The sequence below is a fragment of the Apis florea genome, unplaced genomic scaffold (assembly GCF_048593485.1).
Source record: "Apis florea isolate Af1SG1 unplaced genomic scaffold, ASM4859348v1 contig_1914_pilon, whole genome shotgun sequence".
Lineage (NCBI taxonomy): Eukaryota > Metazoa > Arthropoda > Insecta > Hymenoptera > Apidae > Apis > Apis florea.
The window spans coordinates 656,462-674,153 of record NW_028256504.1 but is presented as its reverse complement, the minus strand read 5'-3'; the positions used below and the strand labels follow the sequence as shown (position 1 = coordinate 674,153).

Genomic DNA, 17,692 nt, shown 5'->3' with positions numbered 1-17,692 from the left:
ATAATATAACAATATTAATATATAATTATGATTATTATTGTTACATATTAAAATTACAGCAATGATGAAAGAAAATAATTATTACATTACCTTTTTTTTTTAAAAAATATTTAAAATTTATTCTATAAATGTAAAAAAATAAGTTACTCTTTTAAATCACGTTCGAGTAAATATTTTATATACGACGAATTTTGTCACTTGTTATGGATACAATAAAGTGTTATATAATATTTAATTATCTATGTTTTTAAAATAAAATTATTCAGTCAATATGTGTCGAATTTATAAACCCATCTCTTAGATCTATAATATACCTTTAAATTTCGCCCAGCGCAAACATTCATAGATTACAGATAATCAAATATTTATAATATCTAACATTCAATAATAGTTATTATAACAAGCCAATGTTAAAGAGTTTATTAATTCATTTTAAACTCCTTGAAAACAATATTACTAGCGTAAAGCTAAAATTTCTTTTGTTGCAATTTGACACAAAACATTGAAATTACATGAAAGATGAACTCGCCAAAAACGGCATTTATTCCATACATAAGCAGGATAATTCGGACTTTGTATGCCATGAAAAATTCGAGCAACTGCACGTCCAGTGAAATTATTATCACGATAACTTACAATCAAATTACGTACATCACAAGCTATTTGTGCTTCGTTTTCCATTATATTCTAAAAAAAATAAAAAATATTCCATAATATCTACTATAAAATATGATTTAATAAATATATAAGATATAATACTGAATATTATATACATATGAAAACCTGTTATGTTATACCTGTTTGTTGAAATCGATATCTAATAAGACTTCTCCGTCAAAGTAACTGCGAATAACATCTTTTAATCGATTAGAATTGTTAATTATATTATCATTCATTATTAAACACTCATTTATAGATGATACACTGAATTTATGAAGTATAACACCAATTGTTTCAAGTTGTTGTAACGCTGAAGATTCTTGAGATTGCACACGGTAAACTAAAGCATCAAGTGCTTCATCTAGTTCTAATTCCGTTAAATCTCCTGGAGCTTTTACTCTTAAACCAAGTTTATCGTATTTTACCGAAAGAGTTGAACGTTTTGGAATCCCATTAACTAGGAAAAAACAAAATCAAGATATTTTAATTTTATTTTTATATATATGCTATAATTTATTAATTAACACAAACCTGTTTTCCATTCCAAATTTTTAAGATGGCTTTTTACTACACCACTATCCCAACCTATAGCAGATGCAACATCCACAACAGGAAATTCGATAACGTTATCTTTTTCATGAGAAATACCATTTTTTAAATCTAATGCTATTGCCATAGCAAGTGGTGGTGACTGAAAAATTGATTAAATTTTTTAATATTAAATAAGTAAAATCTTATTTCTGTAGAAATATATGTTACATATACGCACTGTTTGAGCAGCTTGTTTTAATCCTTGAGATCCATTATAACTTGAAACTCTAGCTCTAACATATACGGATGAAAGAACACTAACAAATTTTTTTGGATGTAATTCAAGATAACATAAAAGTGTTGAAATTATTTCTTCTGAAATATCTAAAGCCATAACTGTGTCATCAACTGGTATAGCAACTTCATGACCAGGACATCTATTATTTGCTATTTTTTCACGTAATTTTGAACATGAACACGAAACAAAAACTTTTTGAAGTAAACGTCTAATTGTATGCCTATCTACTCCATTTGCATAAATATGCCGACGCAATTCTAATTTATCCTTATCTTCCTAAAATGAAAAAACTTTGTCATATACTTTGGATACAAATCAAATATACATAACAAATTTATCTAAGTAAATTTAAGTACTATTGGATTTAAGAATAAATGACAATGCGCTGTAAATCCATCTCGTCCAGCTCTTCCAACTTCTTGAATATAGTTTTCGAAGCTTCCAGGCATATTGTAATGAATAACAGCGCGAATATCTGGCTTATTAATACCCATACCAAAAGCTACAGTAGCAACAACAATTCTAGTTTGTCCATTCATGAATGCTTTCTGTACAATTTTTCGACGATGAGCTGATAAACCAGCATGATACGCTTCCGCAATATAAGATATTTTATTATTTGGCTTCTCAGAATTATTGACATTCTATTAAAAAATAAAATATATTATACTATTATTATTATAATAATACTATTAAAATGAAACCATATTGAAATAGGAACCAAAATACCTGCAAGGAAATCCTCAAAAAACCGGCAATTCTTACGCATTCTTCTCGACGAGTACAATAAATAATAATCGAATTACATTCTTGAAATCTTTCACTTTGTAATAATTTGATTAAAGCCTGATCCCTATTTTCATCTTTAGAAATTGTTAACAATAGATTTTTAGGTATTGGAATATCAGAAATAACACCTGCAATTCCATCTTGTATATCTAAATGATTTACTATGCTTTCTGCTGTAGCTTTTCTTGCAGTAGCAGTAAGAGCTAGTACCGTTTTGACACCTAATTTTTCTTTAAGTACTCGACAAACCATAAGATAAGATGGACGGAAATTATGAGACCACTGCGAAATACAATGAGCTTCGTCTATACATGCAAAAGCAATTGGTGGTAGCTCCCTTAACAAGGCTCCAAATCCTGTTGATTTTTCTCCAGCTACTACGGCTTCTGGAGAGATTAGCAAAATATTTATTCTCCCCTGTTTGATCATTTTCATAGTATTATCTCTTACTTTTTGCGTTTGATTAGTATGCAAACAAGCTGCCGATAAAAAGGATGGTACACCAGTTACTTGGTCATCCATTAAGGATACTAATGGTGATATGACTAAAGTGATACAATTGGAATATTGAGAATAAAGATATGCAGGTAACTGGTAGCATAAAGATTTTCCGGAACCAGTAGATAAAGTTACTAAAGTTGATTGACCAGAAAGTATTCTCATTATAGCTTTTTCTTGGCCATGTCTAAATGTTGTGTGACCAAATTTTCGCAACGCATCAAAAACTTCAGATGGTGTTTCTATAATAATTAAAATAATTAATTAAAATTATAATAAGTATACAAGTTAGAAAGTTTTACACTTATTACCTATACATGATTGATCTTCCTTAAGTTTATACAATGGCTGTATTGTATCAATTTTTGGTGGTAATAATTTTTGTATTAAATCATCAGGAATTTTATGTCCGCATAAAATTTCCTAAAAATTTTATAAAATATAGAATAATTATCATAATATTATAAAAAAATAATACAATTATAAACAAATAAATTTATACTTCGTCTTCAATGGGTTCCCATAAATCATCATCATTAATTTTATCCTTAATTTTATTTACTGTTGATTCATATTGTGTTTTAGAAGAAAATGATGGTGTTTCTGGCAAACGATCGATTCTATTAGCATGAGCTATAATTGCATTTTGACTAGCCATTTGCTCAGCTTCTTCTAAAGTTGGAAATTGTGAACTTTCATCTATCTCATTTATTGGTATTAAATCGTCATTCTTTGTGTTTGGACAATTTCTTGCAAAATGACCGATACTTTGACATTTAAAACAAGTTGATACACCATTCTTTTCAACAAAATCAGCTATTGCTAAACTATTTTCACTAGATCCAAGATCTTTTTTTCTTTGTTTCCATTGGTTTTTTTTATATTTTGAGAAATTAAAATTTTTTTTACCACGCACAAATACTTTTTTTTTTAAATTTATTCTAACAAAATTTTCGTTTGTTTTTCCTTCTGCTATTTTCTTTTCCAATTTTTCTTTATCTGTTAATTGTCCTCTTGGTTTTATAGATTTAATAGAACTTAAGTCATTAGTTTTTAAAGAAACAGATTTGGCAAATTGTTCAATAAGATCTCCTTGACAATTTTTATATATTGCAAAACGTGGAACAGCTTCTAAAGTTTCTATTCCATATATCTCAGATTTTTTATTCTCTGTAGTTTCGTGATTTATATTGCCAGTTTCAAAGAAATCATCTTCATCTTGTATATCTTTTTTTTTCCTAGAAGATCTTTTTCTAGTTTTTATTTCTTTTGCTGAATCTTTGGTAGATTTATTCTTTCTTGTATTTATTCGTTTTGTTTTTGATATTTTTTTTTTGTTTTTCTTTTCCTTTTCATCATTTTCAAAATTTGAATCGTCAGATGAGATATGTTTAAATTTTCTTTGCACTTTGTGATTTACTAATTTTTCTTTAGATTTTTCTACATTTTCTTCATCATGTGTATTTGTTTCTATTTCTGATACATATTTTATTTTTTCATTACATTTGTCAATGTTATTAAACAAATTTGTTTGAATATTTATATTATTATTTGTACTATTATTTTTACTTAGAACTACATTGCATTTTTCTTCATTAAAATTCGTATTTATATCTTCAGTACAATGTATTGTTTGTACATTTATTTTACTTAATGTTGAAGTATTCATACAATTTTCAAAACACATTCTTTTGGAAGAATGACTTTCTTGATCATTAAATTCTTTTTTAAAATTTCTGATACGTTTATTTTTATGTCCTTCTTCTGAATCACTATTACAAACAAAATCTTCTTCATCTGATATCTCAAAAGATTTTTGAGATGGTAGTGACAATATTACATTCTCTTTTGGTGAATAAATACTTGATTCTGTTGATTCAATTCCAGAATCACTTGTTCCAGAAAGTCTCTGTGAATCAAATGCTGGATATTCCAAATTATTTTGTTTGGCACATCTATTTAACCAACCAGGATTTAAATTTCTATTAACTGTATGTCCCTCAATTAATTGTTGTACTGTACCAATTGAGTGAATTGTAGATGTAGACTCCATATAAGTTATTTTCATTGACTCGCCAAATATAGATTTTGTTTCTTCAATAATATTAGAATTATCTTTATTATTTAATTCTTTATTTGTATTTTGTTCCAATGTATTTGAATCATTATCTTTTTCAGTCTTACTTTTTATTTTTGTTGCAGATAATGATTTTCTAGGATTTCTTTTTGTAAAGTTTGAGTTTGTAAATTTATTTTGTGATAATTGGAAAGATGATGATTTACCTATAAGTAATGTCTCTTTCTTTTTGGCTATTTTTTCACTGTTTTTTTGCAAATGATTACCCCATACATCTTTTACATTTTTACATTCTTTTTCATCTATTGTAATATTATTACATTGACTTTGACATTGATTTTGATATTTCTCTGGATCTATATTTTCTGTATCTTTCTTCATATTTTCTATCTCCTGTAAACTTGTATTTTTTACATCTTTTTCATTTGTATTTTCCACATCTTTTTTATCTTTTTCATTTGTATTTTCTATAATTTGTTTATTATTATCTTTTAAAGATTTATTTTCATCTTTAATTTCTTTAGATAATGTACATATTGTAGTTTTTGTAGGAATATTATTTTCTACTTCATCGGAAAATGAAATATCTGTAAGTGTTTCTTCTAAAGCACGTGTTTTTAACTTCCAATACATTTTATAAGATTCTTTGATTTTCATATCAGCTTCTTTAATATCATTCTAAAAGTAAAGAATTATTTCTATATTATATTCTTATAAAATATAGTATAAAATCTTATTTTATTTAATATTGCTATTATAATATTAATATTAATAACATAAATATAAATATATATACATAAATAATATATATATATATATAAACAAAAAAGTATAAAACAAACAAAATAAAAATAAGTAATATTCAAATTGTTTTAATGAAATATTCTACTGAATAATGGTACAATGGTAAAAAAAATATTATTTATTAAAGAATAAATATTGTATCTGAAATTAAAATTTCATATTATTGAAAAAATTTGATTAAAAGTAATTTATTTATCATATTTGATATTAAAATAAGATGGAAAAAATGTTAACGAAACTTGATATTATTAAAATATCTGTAATCGAATAGATTTTAAGTCATAATTCATGTAAATTAAAATATAAAATACCTTATTTGGTTTACGTCCATGTTTCGCGGTAAAGCGACTTTCCCATAATTTAACACGAATTTTATATTTTTGATATTCTGTTTTAAATACTGGATCTTCTAATATTTCCATTATTCACACAAAAGGAATATATGATGAGTAAATATACATTAAATTATAGTTAACTATTATCGAAAACGATAGGTTAGCCTAAATTGAAAATTGTAATATTACGATGCGTAAATAAAACCGTTACTTTTAAAATAAAATCACATGATGTCATTCACATAACTTGCTGGAATCCTAATTCATTATTCACAAAAACTTTTTTTTTTTTTTTTACAAAAATAAAATTAAAATTTGTTCGCTCAAGAATAATGGTAATTCGCAACTAATAAAAAAGAACATGGTAGTGAGGTATTTAAATTTGATTGATAGAATTTACTTGAAAATTAATAAAAGAGATAAGATAATTTGTAACTTTTCTATTTATATATAAATAGTAAATATTTTTAAATACGAGTAAGTATTTTCGAATATTTTATAATTTAATCAAACAATATTAAAAGTAAAGAAAAGATCATCAATAGAAATTCATGCGTAATATTATAATTACATTTCTAACGTTTATGCTAAAAACTTATAAAAATATTAAATTAATGATTTAATTAATGATTGATATGTTTTCCTTCTAATTTATATCTAACACGTTATCGCATAGTATAGATCGCCAATTGCGGATCAACTATCTTTCCGATGGGTCTCTAATTGAACGGTGTCGCCAGCTGACGGCAGTCTGTAACATCAGTGTAAGGCAAGATGGCCGAGCGGTGGTGACGGGTCGTGGAATGTACGGCTGGAGAATTGGTGATCTCGGCGCGGATGGCTTAGTGATGGCCGAGTTCAACATCGACATCGGCAAGCTCCCTGAGGACGTGCGGGAGAAACTTGCTGAGCTGGATCTTGAGTTATCTGAAGGTGAGTGGACAGCTTTTCTTGATGCGCCGCTATGCAAACCCTTTCTGACTCACCCCGTGCATATAAGAAAAAGAATCCCCTAGTCCCCGTTGATAAAATCGATAATAGCTTCACTGTTGCCATTTTACTCCCTCATAACTACATACATTAGGTTTCAAAATATCTTTTCCTGCTTGAGCAAGGCTTTTTCTCGAATTCTGTCAAACATTTATATTCGCGAGATTTGAAATTCCTTCAAACGAGTCTGTTCCAATCGCGACGGATACTCGAGTCTCTATCGACCGCGCCTCACTCTATGTATATTGTTCTTTACTTTTCATTTTTGGATAATTAATGACCAATATTTTTGTCATTTTTAATATAGTTTTAATTTTCTACTCGTAATCTATGATTCTGTTTGAATGAACATCGACACAAATCTTACAAAATCTGTTTATACATCGCTCGAATCATATTCAGTTTATCAGATTCTTCAGCAGATTAACATGTTATCGATGTTCTTTTTTTTTTCTTAAAAAAATGAAATATAAAAATATTAGATGATTTTTTAATCAATTAAGATTTTAAAGAGAATTTTTTTCAATTTCAAGAAATTTAAGGAACACGTCACTGACATTTTGTATGGCGTACGCTTCAAAATCTGTATATGTAATATATTTCAAAATGTCCTGATGGACTTTTCACTTGTTCAATTAAACGTTTCTATTTTATGAATATCTCGTACGATATTAAACATAGAATCGAGGAAAGAGAATACAATATCAGGCTTTTTTTCTATTATTTTCTACAAGTTTATTTTTATTTGAAGTTTCGTCATATATAATATTTCCTATCGACTAATTTCTCCTCTTATTCACAAATATTTTTATATCTGTTATGTTTATTTCTAATTTAATAAAAATCTATGCATATGTATACTTTTTTTTTTTTTTATTATTCAAATGTTATCTTATCTCTATTCAGAATTTCTTTTTGAATTTTGACATTCACTATAATCTTTCCAAATTTTTTTGACAGTGACAGAAATTAATTAGTTCGCAAATTAGAATTATAGAATTATATAGATAAAGATCGAAGTCAGATTAGCCAAGAATGTTTCAAAAAGAACCTACGATTTCTCAAAATATCTCTTATAAAGTTGAACGAGTATATATATATACATATATGTATGTATGTATATACTGTTCGTTCTCAAAGAATTAGTTGAAGAAGTTCGCACAAGTGTCTCATGGCAGCGCTATTCAACAGTGAAGTGCTACTACATTAGCTGTGAAGTTTCAATTGTTTTACGTTTTCATCTGATCGACGATGATCGGTCGTTGACGATTAACGTTTATTTGCATTCGTTGTTAGAATGGTTACGCTGCGATTATTGCGACCGGTTTTTCCTGCATCCCCTTTGGTAAACGCTCGTCATTCGCGATTTAAAGGGATTCTAGTCTCATGGCCGTTCACTTTCCTGCGCTTATGAGCTTGATCATTCTTGGAAAAATACAGGATACAAGTGATTTTACTACGGTTTTTTTAGCATAATTCATCGCATTGTGATGTGTTAAAAAAATAATAAACAACGCTTCGTGGAAATTCGCAATAAATTTGATGAAGTCTGGAAATTGACAAGTTTAAAAAACGATGATAGTTAAATATAAAGAATTAATTTATATTGAAAAATAGATTTAGTCGCGAAATTTTTGGTATATTTCAATTCTAGAGATTTTAGATTCGAAACGGTATGGTTAGGGATTAGAAATATATGTACGTATATATGTCATTTCTAACACAGTATCCTCATGTCACAACGTGACGTCAACTGAAGACGGGTCATCTTTACGAAGCTTTATTTGCATGTGAGGTAATTGCGCAGATTACCCATTCGTGCGTATTTCAATTGAAACCAACTTGAGAGAAATTCTGGACACTGCTAGGTGGCGACATTTGTATACTTGGGACATAAAAAGGACAAAAATCTATTTGTATATTTTTATGTATCATATACTTTATTACACAATATAAATATTAGAATAAGAATTTGAAATATTGAATAAAAGTTTCAATATTTGCTGCCGCTTGCATGTGACGAACTAATCCCAGTTTCGTGACTTATTCATATGGCTTTATTTATCGTCCGAGCTTGCAAGCAGCAGCTCTCGTTTCGCGTATTCGCTAGATTGGTGTCGTTTAAATGAGAAGGTATTCCATTTCTCGAATCATATGCACGTAGTTGGATTTTAGTTTACTGTAGCAATTTAGCTTCTCTTGGAAGTCGAAAACATTTTTTTGAGGTTATAAACAGTTACATAGCGTATATATAAAAAATTAACTGATCTAAAAGAAAAATTATCAAATATATCTTATAATGGCATGTTTCACATGTTATTAAAAATAATATTACAATTACCATCTTTTATATTTCGCTGATCTTCTATTTACTCTTTTTTTTTTCCTTTTTTTTTTTAATCTTTGAAAATTATTACGTGTACATTTTCGATTCATAACAGAATTCTTTTTGATTGTAAAATTTTATACGAGAATATTATACATTTTGTTATAATTTAAAGATGGTCTACATATCGAAATAAGAAACACGAAGAATGAATCATGTTCCATTTTTTTTTACAAGTGAATAAATATCACAGTGATTATTACATAGAACATTGTTCCAGTTTGTGAGGCGTTACTTCACCCGACAATTATACACTAAATTGATGCAATCGCAATGACAATTCTTTTGAAATAAAATCGTCACCGCGTGGCCTTAAACAATTTCTTTCAAACGATCAACATTCCTATCCCTTCTTTATATATTCATATGTTCGTTTTATCTGATTTCGTTTCGATCGAATTCACGCCTCGATTCATTCCTGGAAATTAATCGACCCTCTAACTGACAGCGTTAATAATATAATTTCTGTATGATGTAACAACACATTGTTCGCTCATTTATTCCACGATACGATTTGTGCACGAGTCATTAAAGCCGAGTTTAGTCTAATATGCTCGCCACCTGTTATCTAGCGCTCTACCGATGCGCGGCTAGCATTTTACACTCTTCGTAATTCTGGTTAATTGCTTTCTTCGTTTAACGGCTCATTTTTTAAACTGAATATTTTAATCAATATATGCACGGCGCTCGTCAAAATAATTACACGTACGTGGATTGCGTAAATATAGTGTATACAAATCAGTTTCGTTTTCTAACCTAGAATTATTATATATTTCTAAAAATTTGAATAGAGTATGAAAAAAATATACAAAGTATTTATAAAAATGTGCATTTTTGAAAGATCGATTTTGGATAAATACAAAAAGGATACGAAGAATAAGAAATGATAATTAAATCATATCCTTTTAAGAGAATTACTCGTATCATTTTGAATTTTCTACCTTGGAGTATAAATACGTAAGCAATTTTAAATATTAATTTTTTTATTTACAAACAAATGAAATTTTAAAAATATTTATCAAAAAAAACAAATTGATAGATAAAATTATTCGCGCTTATTAAAATGTTATTTAATGTAGAAAAAATATTCTTTTTGTAAATTAATGGAAAAAATGTATTTTCTCAAATTGATAAGACTTTTTATTGCGCTCAATAAGATAAAATGACAGATATATTTGTATTTTTTAAATTTCTCGCGAAAAGATTTAGTTAGGGGGTTTGCGACACTGTGATACGATACTGCGGATTGGTCAGCTGATTGTTCTGTCTTCATCTTACTCTCTCTAGCCCAGAATTAAATTGCTTATAATTTAATAAGTACTCGATTATATATATTTTTGTGTTTATTTTGATATCTAAAATTACTTATTAATTTTTATTTTTTATACGTTAGATACTGTTTCTATTAGTAATCAATCTATAAATGATTTTATCACTAGAATTTTATTTACAAATAATCTCTATAATAAGTGAATAACAAACGTCGTGTTTCAAAGAATTATTTTGCAAATATATTATTCTCGTTTTATATGGGAATTATTAATTTTATTTTTTTATCGATTATCAATTTTACATCGTCATAAATATTAATTTAAGGATTTTCAGATAGAATGAAGAAAAATTTTACACTTGTTCACTTCAAAATGAAACAGATATTTCTTCTTTTCGATTAATAAATAAGAAAGTAGGATACTTATTTAAAGTCACGTGCCAATTTCACTGTAACATTATAAAACGTTATTTTTTTTTTTTTTTTTTAATAGAGCTATTTATTAATGCGCGTGAGTCAAAATAAACATGAAGTTATTCTCTTACAACTGAAATATCCTATCTAATATTTTTTTCACTTTCTAAGACGTATGTTGTAATAATATTTGTGATTCCAAACAATTTTACTTTCCAAGTAAAATTAGAAAATATGAATTTAAAAATATAAAAACAATCCATAATAATGATGCTTGGTCAACTGTCACAAGAGATTAGAAGTTGTCTAGAGAAACAGGTGTTTTGAAAATTGTTGACAGCTTTTTTTTTTTTTTTTTTGCTGATGAAAAAAAAATTTCTTATGAGATAGAAAAAAATATATTCCTACGTTTCCAAAGATATTCTCAAAAACTCTACTTCCAAGATATTTAGAGAATATTTAAAGGGATATTTGAGGCAATTAAAATTAATTACTGTGATTTGTATATGTATTAAGGAGATATGCAAAGATACAAAAAAAAAAAAAAAAAAAAGAAGAAGATAAAATTTCGAAATATTGGAAATTTTAATTGAGAAAAACAATGATACGTACCATTTTATCCTACTTCTCGCGTATTGCAAACAAACTGAATTGATCATTCATGAAAAATTATCAGGCTCGATGTGACCCACTAGCTTATTATCATTTAAAAAGGGATAGAAAGCGATCTTAACCTACAATTTCATAATAACCATATTATATTACTAAAGGTAAGGTGGACCTTTATCTGTGTGATTTCAGTTCTCTCTCTCTCTCTCTCTCTCTCTCTCTCTCTCTCTCTCTCTCTCTCTCTCTCTCTCTCTCTCTCTCTCTCTCTCTCTCTCTCTCTCATGGATCGCTGCACTCTCGTGGTTGCGCAATGCCACGATATAATACCTAAATGCTTCCTTCTGGGTGGGTAGGAACGTGATTTCCGATGATTCAGGCCAAAACGGACAAAATTGAAAATTTCTTTCTTATGTGAACGATTATCCGTATAATAGGTTTTCGGTTAACGAACAATTAACGTCTTTATAAATAATTAATTCTTGTGCCAGATTTTAATCGGTTTTAAATTTTTTTTTCTAATTCTATATCGAATCGCGAATTGTCAACGATCGATTAGCCTCTCTTGTAAAAAAGGAGTGGCTTCGTTTAGCTTCTTTTAAAATTAATTTTTCTTGTTACTCGAATCGAACGCTCTCTTTTAAGCGGCCCAATTTCAAAAATCAATGTTAAATAATTTTTTTATATTTTTTTTTTTTCAATCAAATCGAAACTCGAATACATTCTCTTATTTTCTATATATATATGAGTATACACAATTTCAAACTTACACGATTATTAATTAATTATCGTTATTTATCGCGATGATTTTGATTGAAACAAAAATGACACAGACATTGATCAGTGAAAAAAATTTAAAAAATTTTATTTTCACTCGAAAGCAAGTATAAAATAACATAAAATATTCCCTACAGAAATACGAGTCTCTAGATTTATGACTCGATTATGGAAGTATTCGAGAGCCTTTACTCTCCAAGAGTTCAGTAACCTGTAATCCTTGTTCCAAGTTATTTCGGCTGAAAGCTTGGCTAGTTCGATTTACTGGTAAACATTGGTAAACAAAATTAAACGTTTGAGCTAATATTTATAAAAATCTCGTAATTCATTAATATCGTAGAAAGTTTGTGATATCTCGTATTTGCACAAAAGCTGATCTGACTCCACGTCCCATTGCGTTATTATATCGTTACTTTGTCACTTTGGGCAATAGATGACAATAAACTAATACACGCTGGAAAACAAATATAAATTATTTTACGTGAAAGATTCATATACTTTCTGTGTGAAATTTACATTTTTATAAATTTTACTTTACTCACACTATGGTTTATTGTTATTACATTTAATTATAATTTTTTAAAAGTATATACACAATAACAATAAACCGTCGATTTTTTTTTTTTTGTTTTATTAAATTTAATCTAATCAAACTAAAAAATTGCTTTCCGTTGCGAACATTGTTCAAATTTTGACGATTCGAGTGGCCTTGAGCGATTTTGAATCGGAGAGCGTTGAACTCGGTCGTTGAAAGATGGTCAAAAAGCTGTAATTCCGCTTAAGAAAGTTTATAATCTTGAATTTTTCTATCCAGAGAAAATGATTGATATGCTTTTGAAGGCCGGCCTCTTCAAGTCGACCAATCTGTCGAAAGGAATTCCATGTCTCGCGGAAGACATTCGGAGCATCTTACACGGTTCAAATTAACTTCGATTATCGAGTGGTTATCGTGTAGTATAACATCGATACCGGCGAATTAATTGCTTGTAGAGGCGCGTATTTTTCCGAGATCGATCGACCGTGTCGCGCACTGTAACCGAACACTGGACGAGATCGATACGTGATGGAGCGAATTTATACACGTAAGATATCTCGGGATGAGTGAGATTCTACGTGCAGAAAATAGAATAAAAAAAGAAAGGAATAAAATTCTTTCAAAGGATTATTCAAGCGTGAAAAATTTTCTAGTATAAGCTAACATGATATTAAACGATCGAATACGAATAAATTATCCGTAAACGACTATTGTACATGCGAAATAAAATAAGATAAAATTTTATTCTATAAATATATATATATGTATTTTTAAAATCGATTTTCAACTTTTTTACTCTGATAATTTGTACATATTTAATCGGAAATTAATTCGTTTAAAAATTTTTCAAACTTAATTTAAAAAAATATTTTTTTTTTTTTTTTTTCCCCACGTAAAATTTACTATTGCATCGCGCGTCTCGACGCCTTACGTACAGAATTAAGATTAATTTTCGCATCGGAATCGCATCCTAGACTGGTTTCTCGATTACAACTGGTCGATATCGGCAGGCAGAAATTTATCTAAGTGTCACAAGGTGCCTTGTAAATCAATCCATTCCTTCAGCTTTTCCATTGACGTCATTTCTCGATTACAATGTTGTTACGACGATTTATCTTCCCGTCCAATCTGACTTCGCACTTCCCTATGATTTCCTCGACCTCCATTCTCCAGTTCCGAGGTCACCGCACTTCCGCTCAATAAAGGAACACGAATGCGTATCGATTATACTTTGTGTTGAATTGTTGAACCAGTTTAAAAATTTTACGATCTGTTCGTGCTATTTTTTCATTGGAGGGATATCGCATTTTTGTTTAAATTTTTTAATAAAAAAAAATAAATAAACAAATTAATTATATATAATATACATATATATATATATGTTTCATCTAGTATTTTAAATGATTTATAAATTTTTATTTGTATTTTATATGAAAAAGAATTATTCGTTTCTTATTGAAAAATATTTGTTTTTTTTTTTTTTTTTTCTATGGAAAAAATTTTTATTCAAATTATTATTCTTTTTATATTTTATATGCTGTTTTATATACGATTTTATAAGCATTGAAATAGAAAACACGTTTCGGATAAAAAAAAGTGATTTTTTTTGTTTTAGTAGTAAAAATAGCATGGATCTGATGATGAAAAAATTTTTAGATCCAATTATGCAACGTTCACTCAATCAGTTTCTACATTTACCCATAAATTCCTCGATATCTTTTGTTATCTTAAGTATTTCGTAGTTTAATAAACATTAAACGATAACGTGGATTTTTATTGAGTATGTTATTTTTAGCCCGCAATATTCTAGAAAAAGTGTATTAATAAACAATAAATATTTTTGAAGGTCAATAAATACTGATAATGATAACAATAATAATTTTAAAAATACTTTAAAAATCATTCTCATGTTGTTATTAAGATTATCGAGATTATATCATAAGATTTGTAACAAGAAGAATTATATTCTTCATTATATTCTTATTTTGCTTTGCAAAATAAAATTAGAAACATACAAGAACTCGGATCACGCGATACGTATTTACGTATTGGAAGAAGTATTTTACTATCTCTATTTACGTATAGATCGGAATTCAGTTCAATTACATAATCAAAACAAATTCTTTGACTTCGTATACTCTAATCGTCTAATTAATTTCGCGCGTATTATTATCAATCATTTATGTAACGATGATAAAATATTCATGAATAATGCAATTATTTCGTATCAACAAATTTAACAATAAAACTTAAAATAGAGTAACGAAATATATAACGATTTCAAATTAAAAATGTTCTTTCTTTAACGAAGGAAAAGTTAAAAAATATATATATAAAAGTGGAAAGATGCGAGGAAGAAATGTATCGACGATTGACGATAACTTAATCCCGAAGCTAATCAAGTAAAACGGGATTGGCGGGTGTCGAGCATGGCCCGAAAAAGAGAGTGGGGAGGTCAGCGGAATTAGTAAACAAGAGGGATTCGTGAAGGAATTGTCCGGCAGAGAGAAGTGCGGCAATTGTGGTTAGGTGGCGCAGGTGCGGTTGCCCTCTGGTGGAATGCATCCGTCGGTGTCGGTGCAGCTGCTGTCGCAGCTCGTTCGTGGACCGTTTGTAAGATCAAGGTCGTCGGTTTCGTGGGTAAACGTCCTGAAATCGCCTTGAGTTGCATGTTGTATCGAGGCCTCGTTGCATATACATCTTGTATACCAGAGACCACACGCTTATCGGCTATTATTTCCCTCCTCGCTTCACCTTCCGACGATACCGATACACGATAGAAAACTACGTGTCCAACATGTTGCGTTTATCGATCAGAAGAAACGAGGTTCCAAATTATTCTTATCGGTTATCGATTCTTTTCAAATTTATTGCAAATTTTTTTTCTTTTTTTTTTTTTTCCTCCTCATGTGTTGTTTTTTTTTTAACACGAATTGAAAATTATAATCGGCATTGCTGACGTTCATTGAATAATTTCATAATCGGTTAAGCGATAATTTCTGTGTTTTAGATTCATATTGTTTATATTGTCTTTCGTATTAAAATAGATCGTGTTGTGTTTAAATTAATTTTGATTAGATAATCTGAAAAAATAATATTTCGAAAAGTTTCTAATAGAAATATTTATAGGAATAGAATATTAGGTTTTTTTTTTTTTTTATTTTATTTTAATGATAAGTAAGCGATAATTGTTTCGACAATGTATTTTTTTAAAACTCATTTCCTTTTCCTATCACGCATATTTTTTTTTTTTTTTTTCGTACGAAGGTTTCAAATTGCGAAATCAGAAAATCGTTTTAAAATAATGTCTAATAAATTCAAGTCCTTTCTCATGGCCATATTTGTCGCGACGAGAATTAAATTTTTTGACTAGTCGAGTCCGTGACAAAATTTTATCTAAGGATTTTCATGCTTTCTACACGAGGCGTCGATTTCGCTGGTTTCGTGCTACTTGCACGAGATGATCGGGCGTGGGCGTTTCGAGTTGTATTCGTGGAAAATACAAACGCACAGCGACGTGCTCTTGGGTCTCTGGTTGTAGTTAAGGCCTAGCGCTAGGGAGTGGGAGGTCGAAGAGCACCGTGCAATCAACCCGTCAATTTAAACCTTTTTTCGTCGTAAAACGAACATCGATGCTTTCTGCTCTGTTACAATCGTTGCTTGTAAGGGGACCACGTTTCAATTCCAATTGAAGAACAAAGTTTCTTTGATTGCTTGAGAAGTCTTTCTTTCCATTACTTTTTTTTCTTTTTCTCATAAATTTTGGAATATTTTATTATAATAATTTCTTAACTATCTAACGTTTTGACGAGTATCTTTGATGCCTTGATGAAGTATGATTGAAGTATCTCTGTTGTTCCAACAATAACGCTAATTAGAATTTTGATTCGCTGGAACAAGTTATTTCTAATCCAATTATGATTTGTGTTTCGAGAATTAATGTCAATATTTCTTTTCAAATTTTTGAATTTTTTAAACTATTGTTTTTACGTGATATTAGATCCTAAATTAGATCCTAGAAAGTTGTTCATTTTAATTAAAGTAAAAAAATTAATAATTTAATAATTTTAAAAATACTAATTTTTCATTTCATATCTTGTGTGCCATTAAATATTTTTTATAAAGTATTTATAAAAAAAGTCTAAAGAAAGAGATGTATAGTTAAAATAGGACGAACAACAGCTTCTTGCTTCAACTTCTCTAAAATTATCACGTAAGAGCATAATAATCGCATCTAACGTTAAACCTTAATTCCACGTTACTTTCTTACCTGCTGTGGCAAAGCATTAGAGATGAATATTATATACATCGATTTACAATGCCTTGATATTCTAACTTAAAAGTAACATGAAATCATTTGCTAAGTATTATATTTTTTTCAATTAAAATTAGTAATCAAAAAAAAAAAAAAAAAAAGATGGGAAAAATTTACCGAAGTAATTGAAAGTAAAATCGATCGTATAATTATAAACGTTAATATGAAAAATGCAATTGAAATTCAGATAAATAGCAGATAATAATCAAAAGAAGGAATATAATATAATATAAATAGCAAATTGTTGACATAATAAAAGCGTTCACGGAATTACCCTTCGTTTCTATTAATATAATACCGAAGCGTTTCACAAGAGCGAGTAATTGTGGCAAGACTTTTGCCGGCAACAAGTATTCAATAGTATCGGTCACGAATCGGACGCATTTGATCCCCGGCATCATTCGTAC

General features: G+C 28.6%; 1 protein-coding gene across 1 annotated transcript; it reads right to left on the bottom strand.

Annotated features, from left to right (window-relative positions):
• Positions 1-14: 14 nt before the first annotated feature.
• Positions 15-6,321, bottom strand: RecQ4 (RecQ4 helicase). Its single transcript, XM_012486616.3, has 9 exons — positions 5,969-6,321; positions 3,279-5,531; positions 3,088-3,199; positions 2,219-3,018; positions 1,846-2,133; positions 1,430-1,765; positions 1,192-1,351; positions 798-1,117; positions 15-687 (listed from the first exon to the last, which is right to left on the bottom strand). Exons 1-9 carry the CDS (start codon positions 6,077-6,079, stop codon positions 457-459), a joined length of 4,611 nt encoding a protein of 1,536 aa, XP_012342070.3. The 5' UTR covers positions 6,080-6,321; the 3' UTR covers positions 15-456.
• Between the last annotated feature and the right edge of the window lie 11,371 nt (positions 6,322-17,692).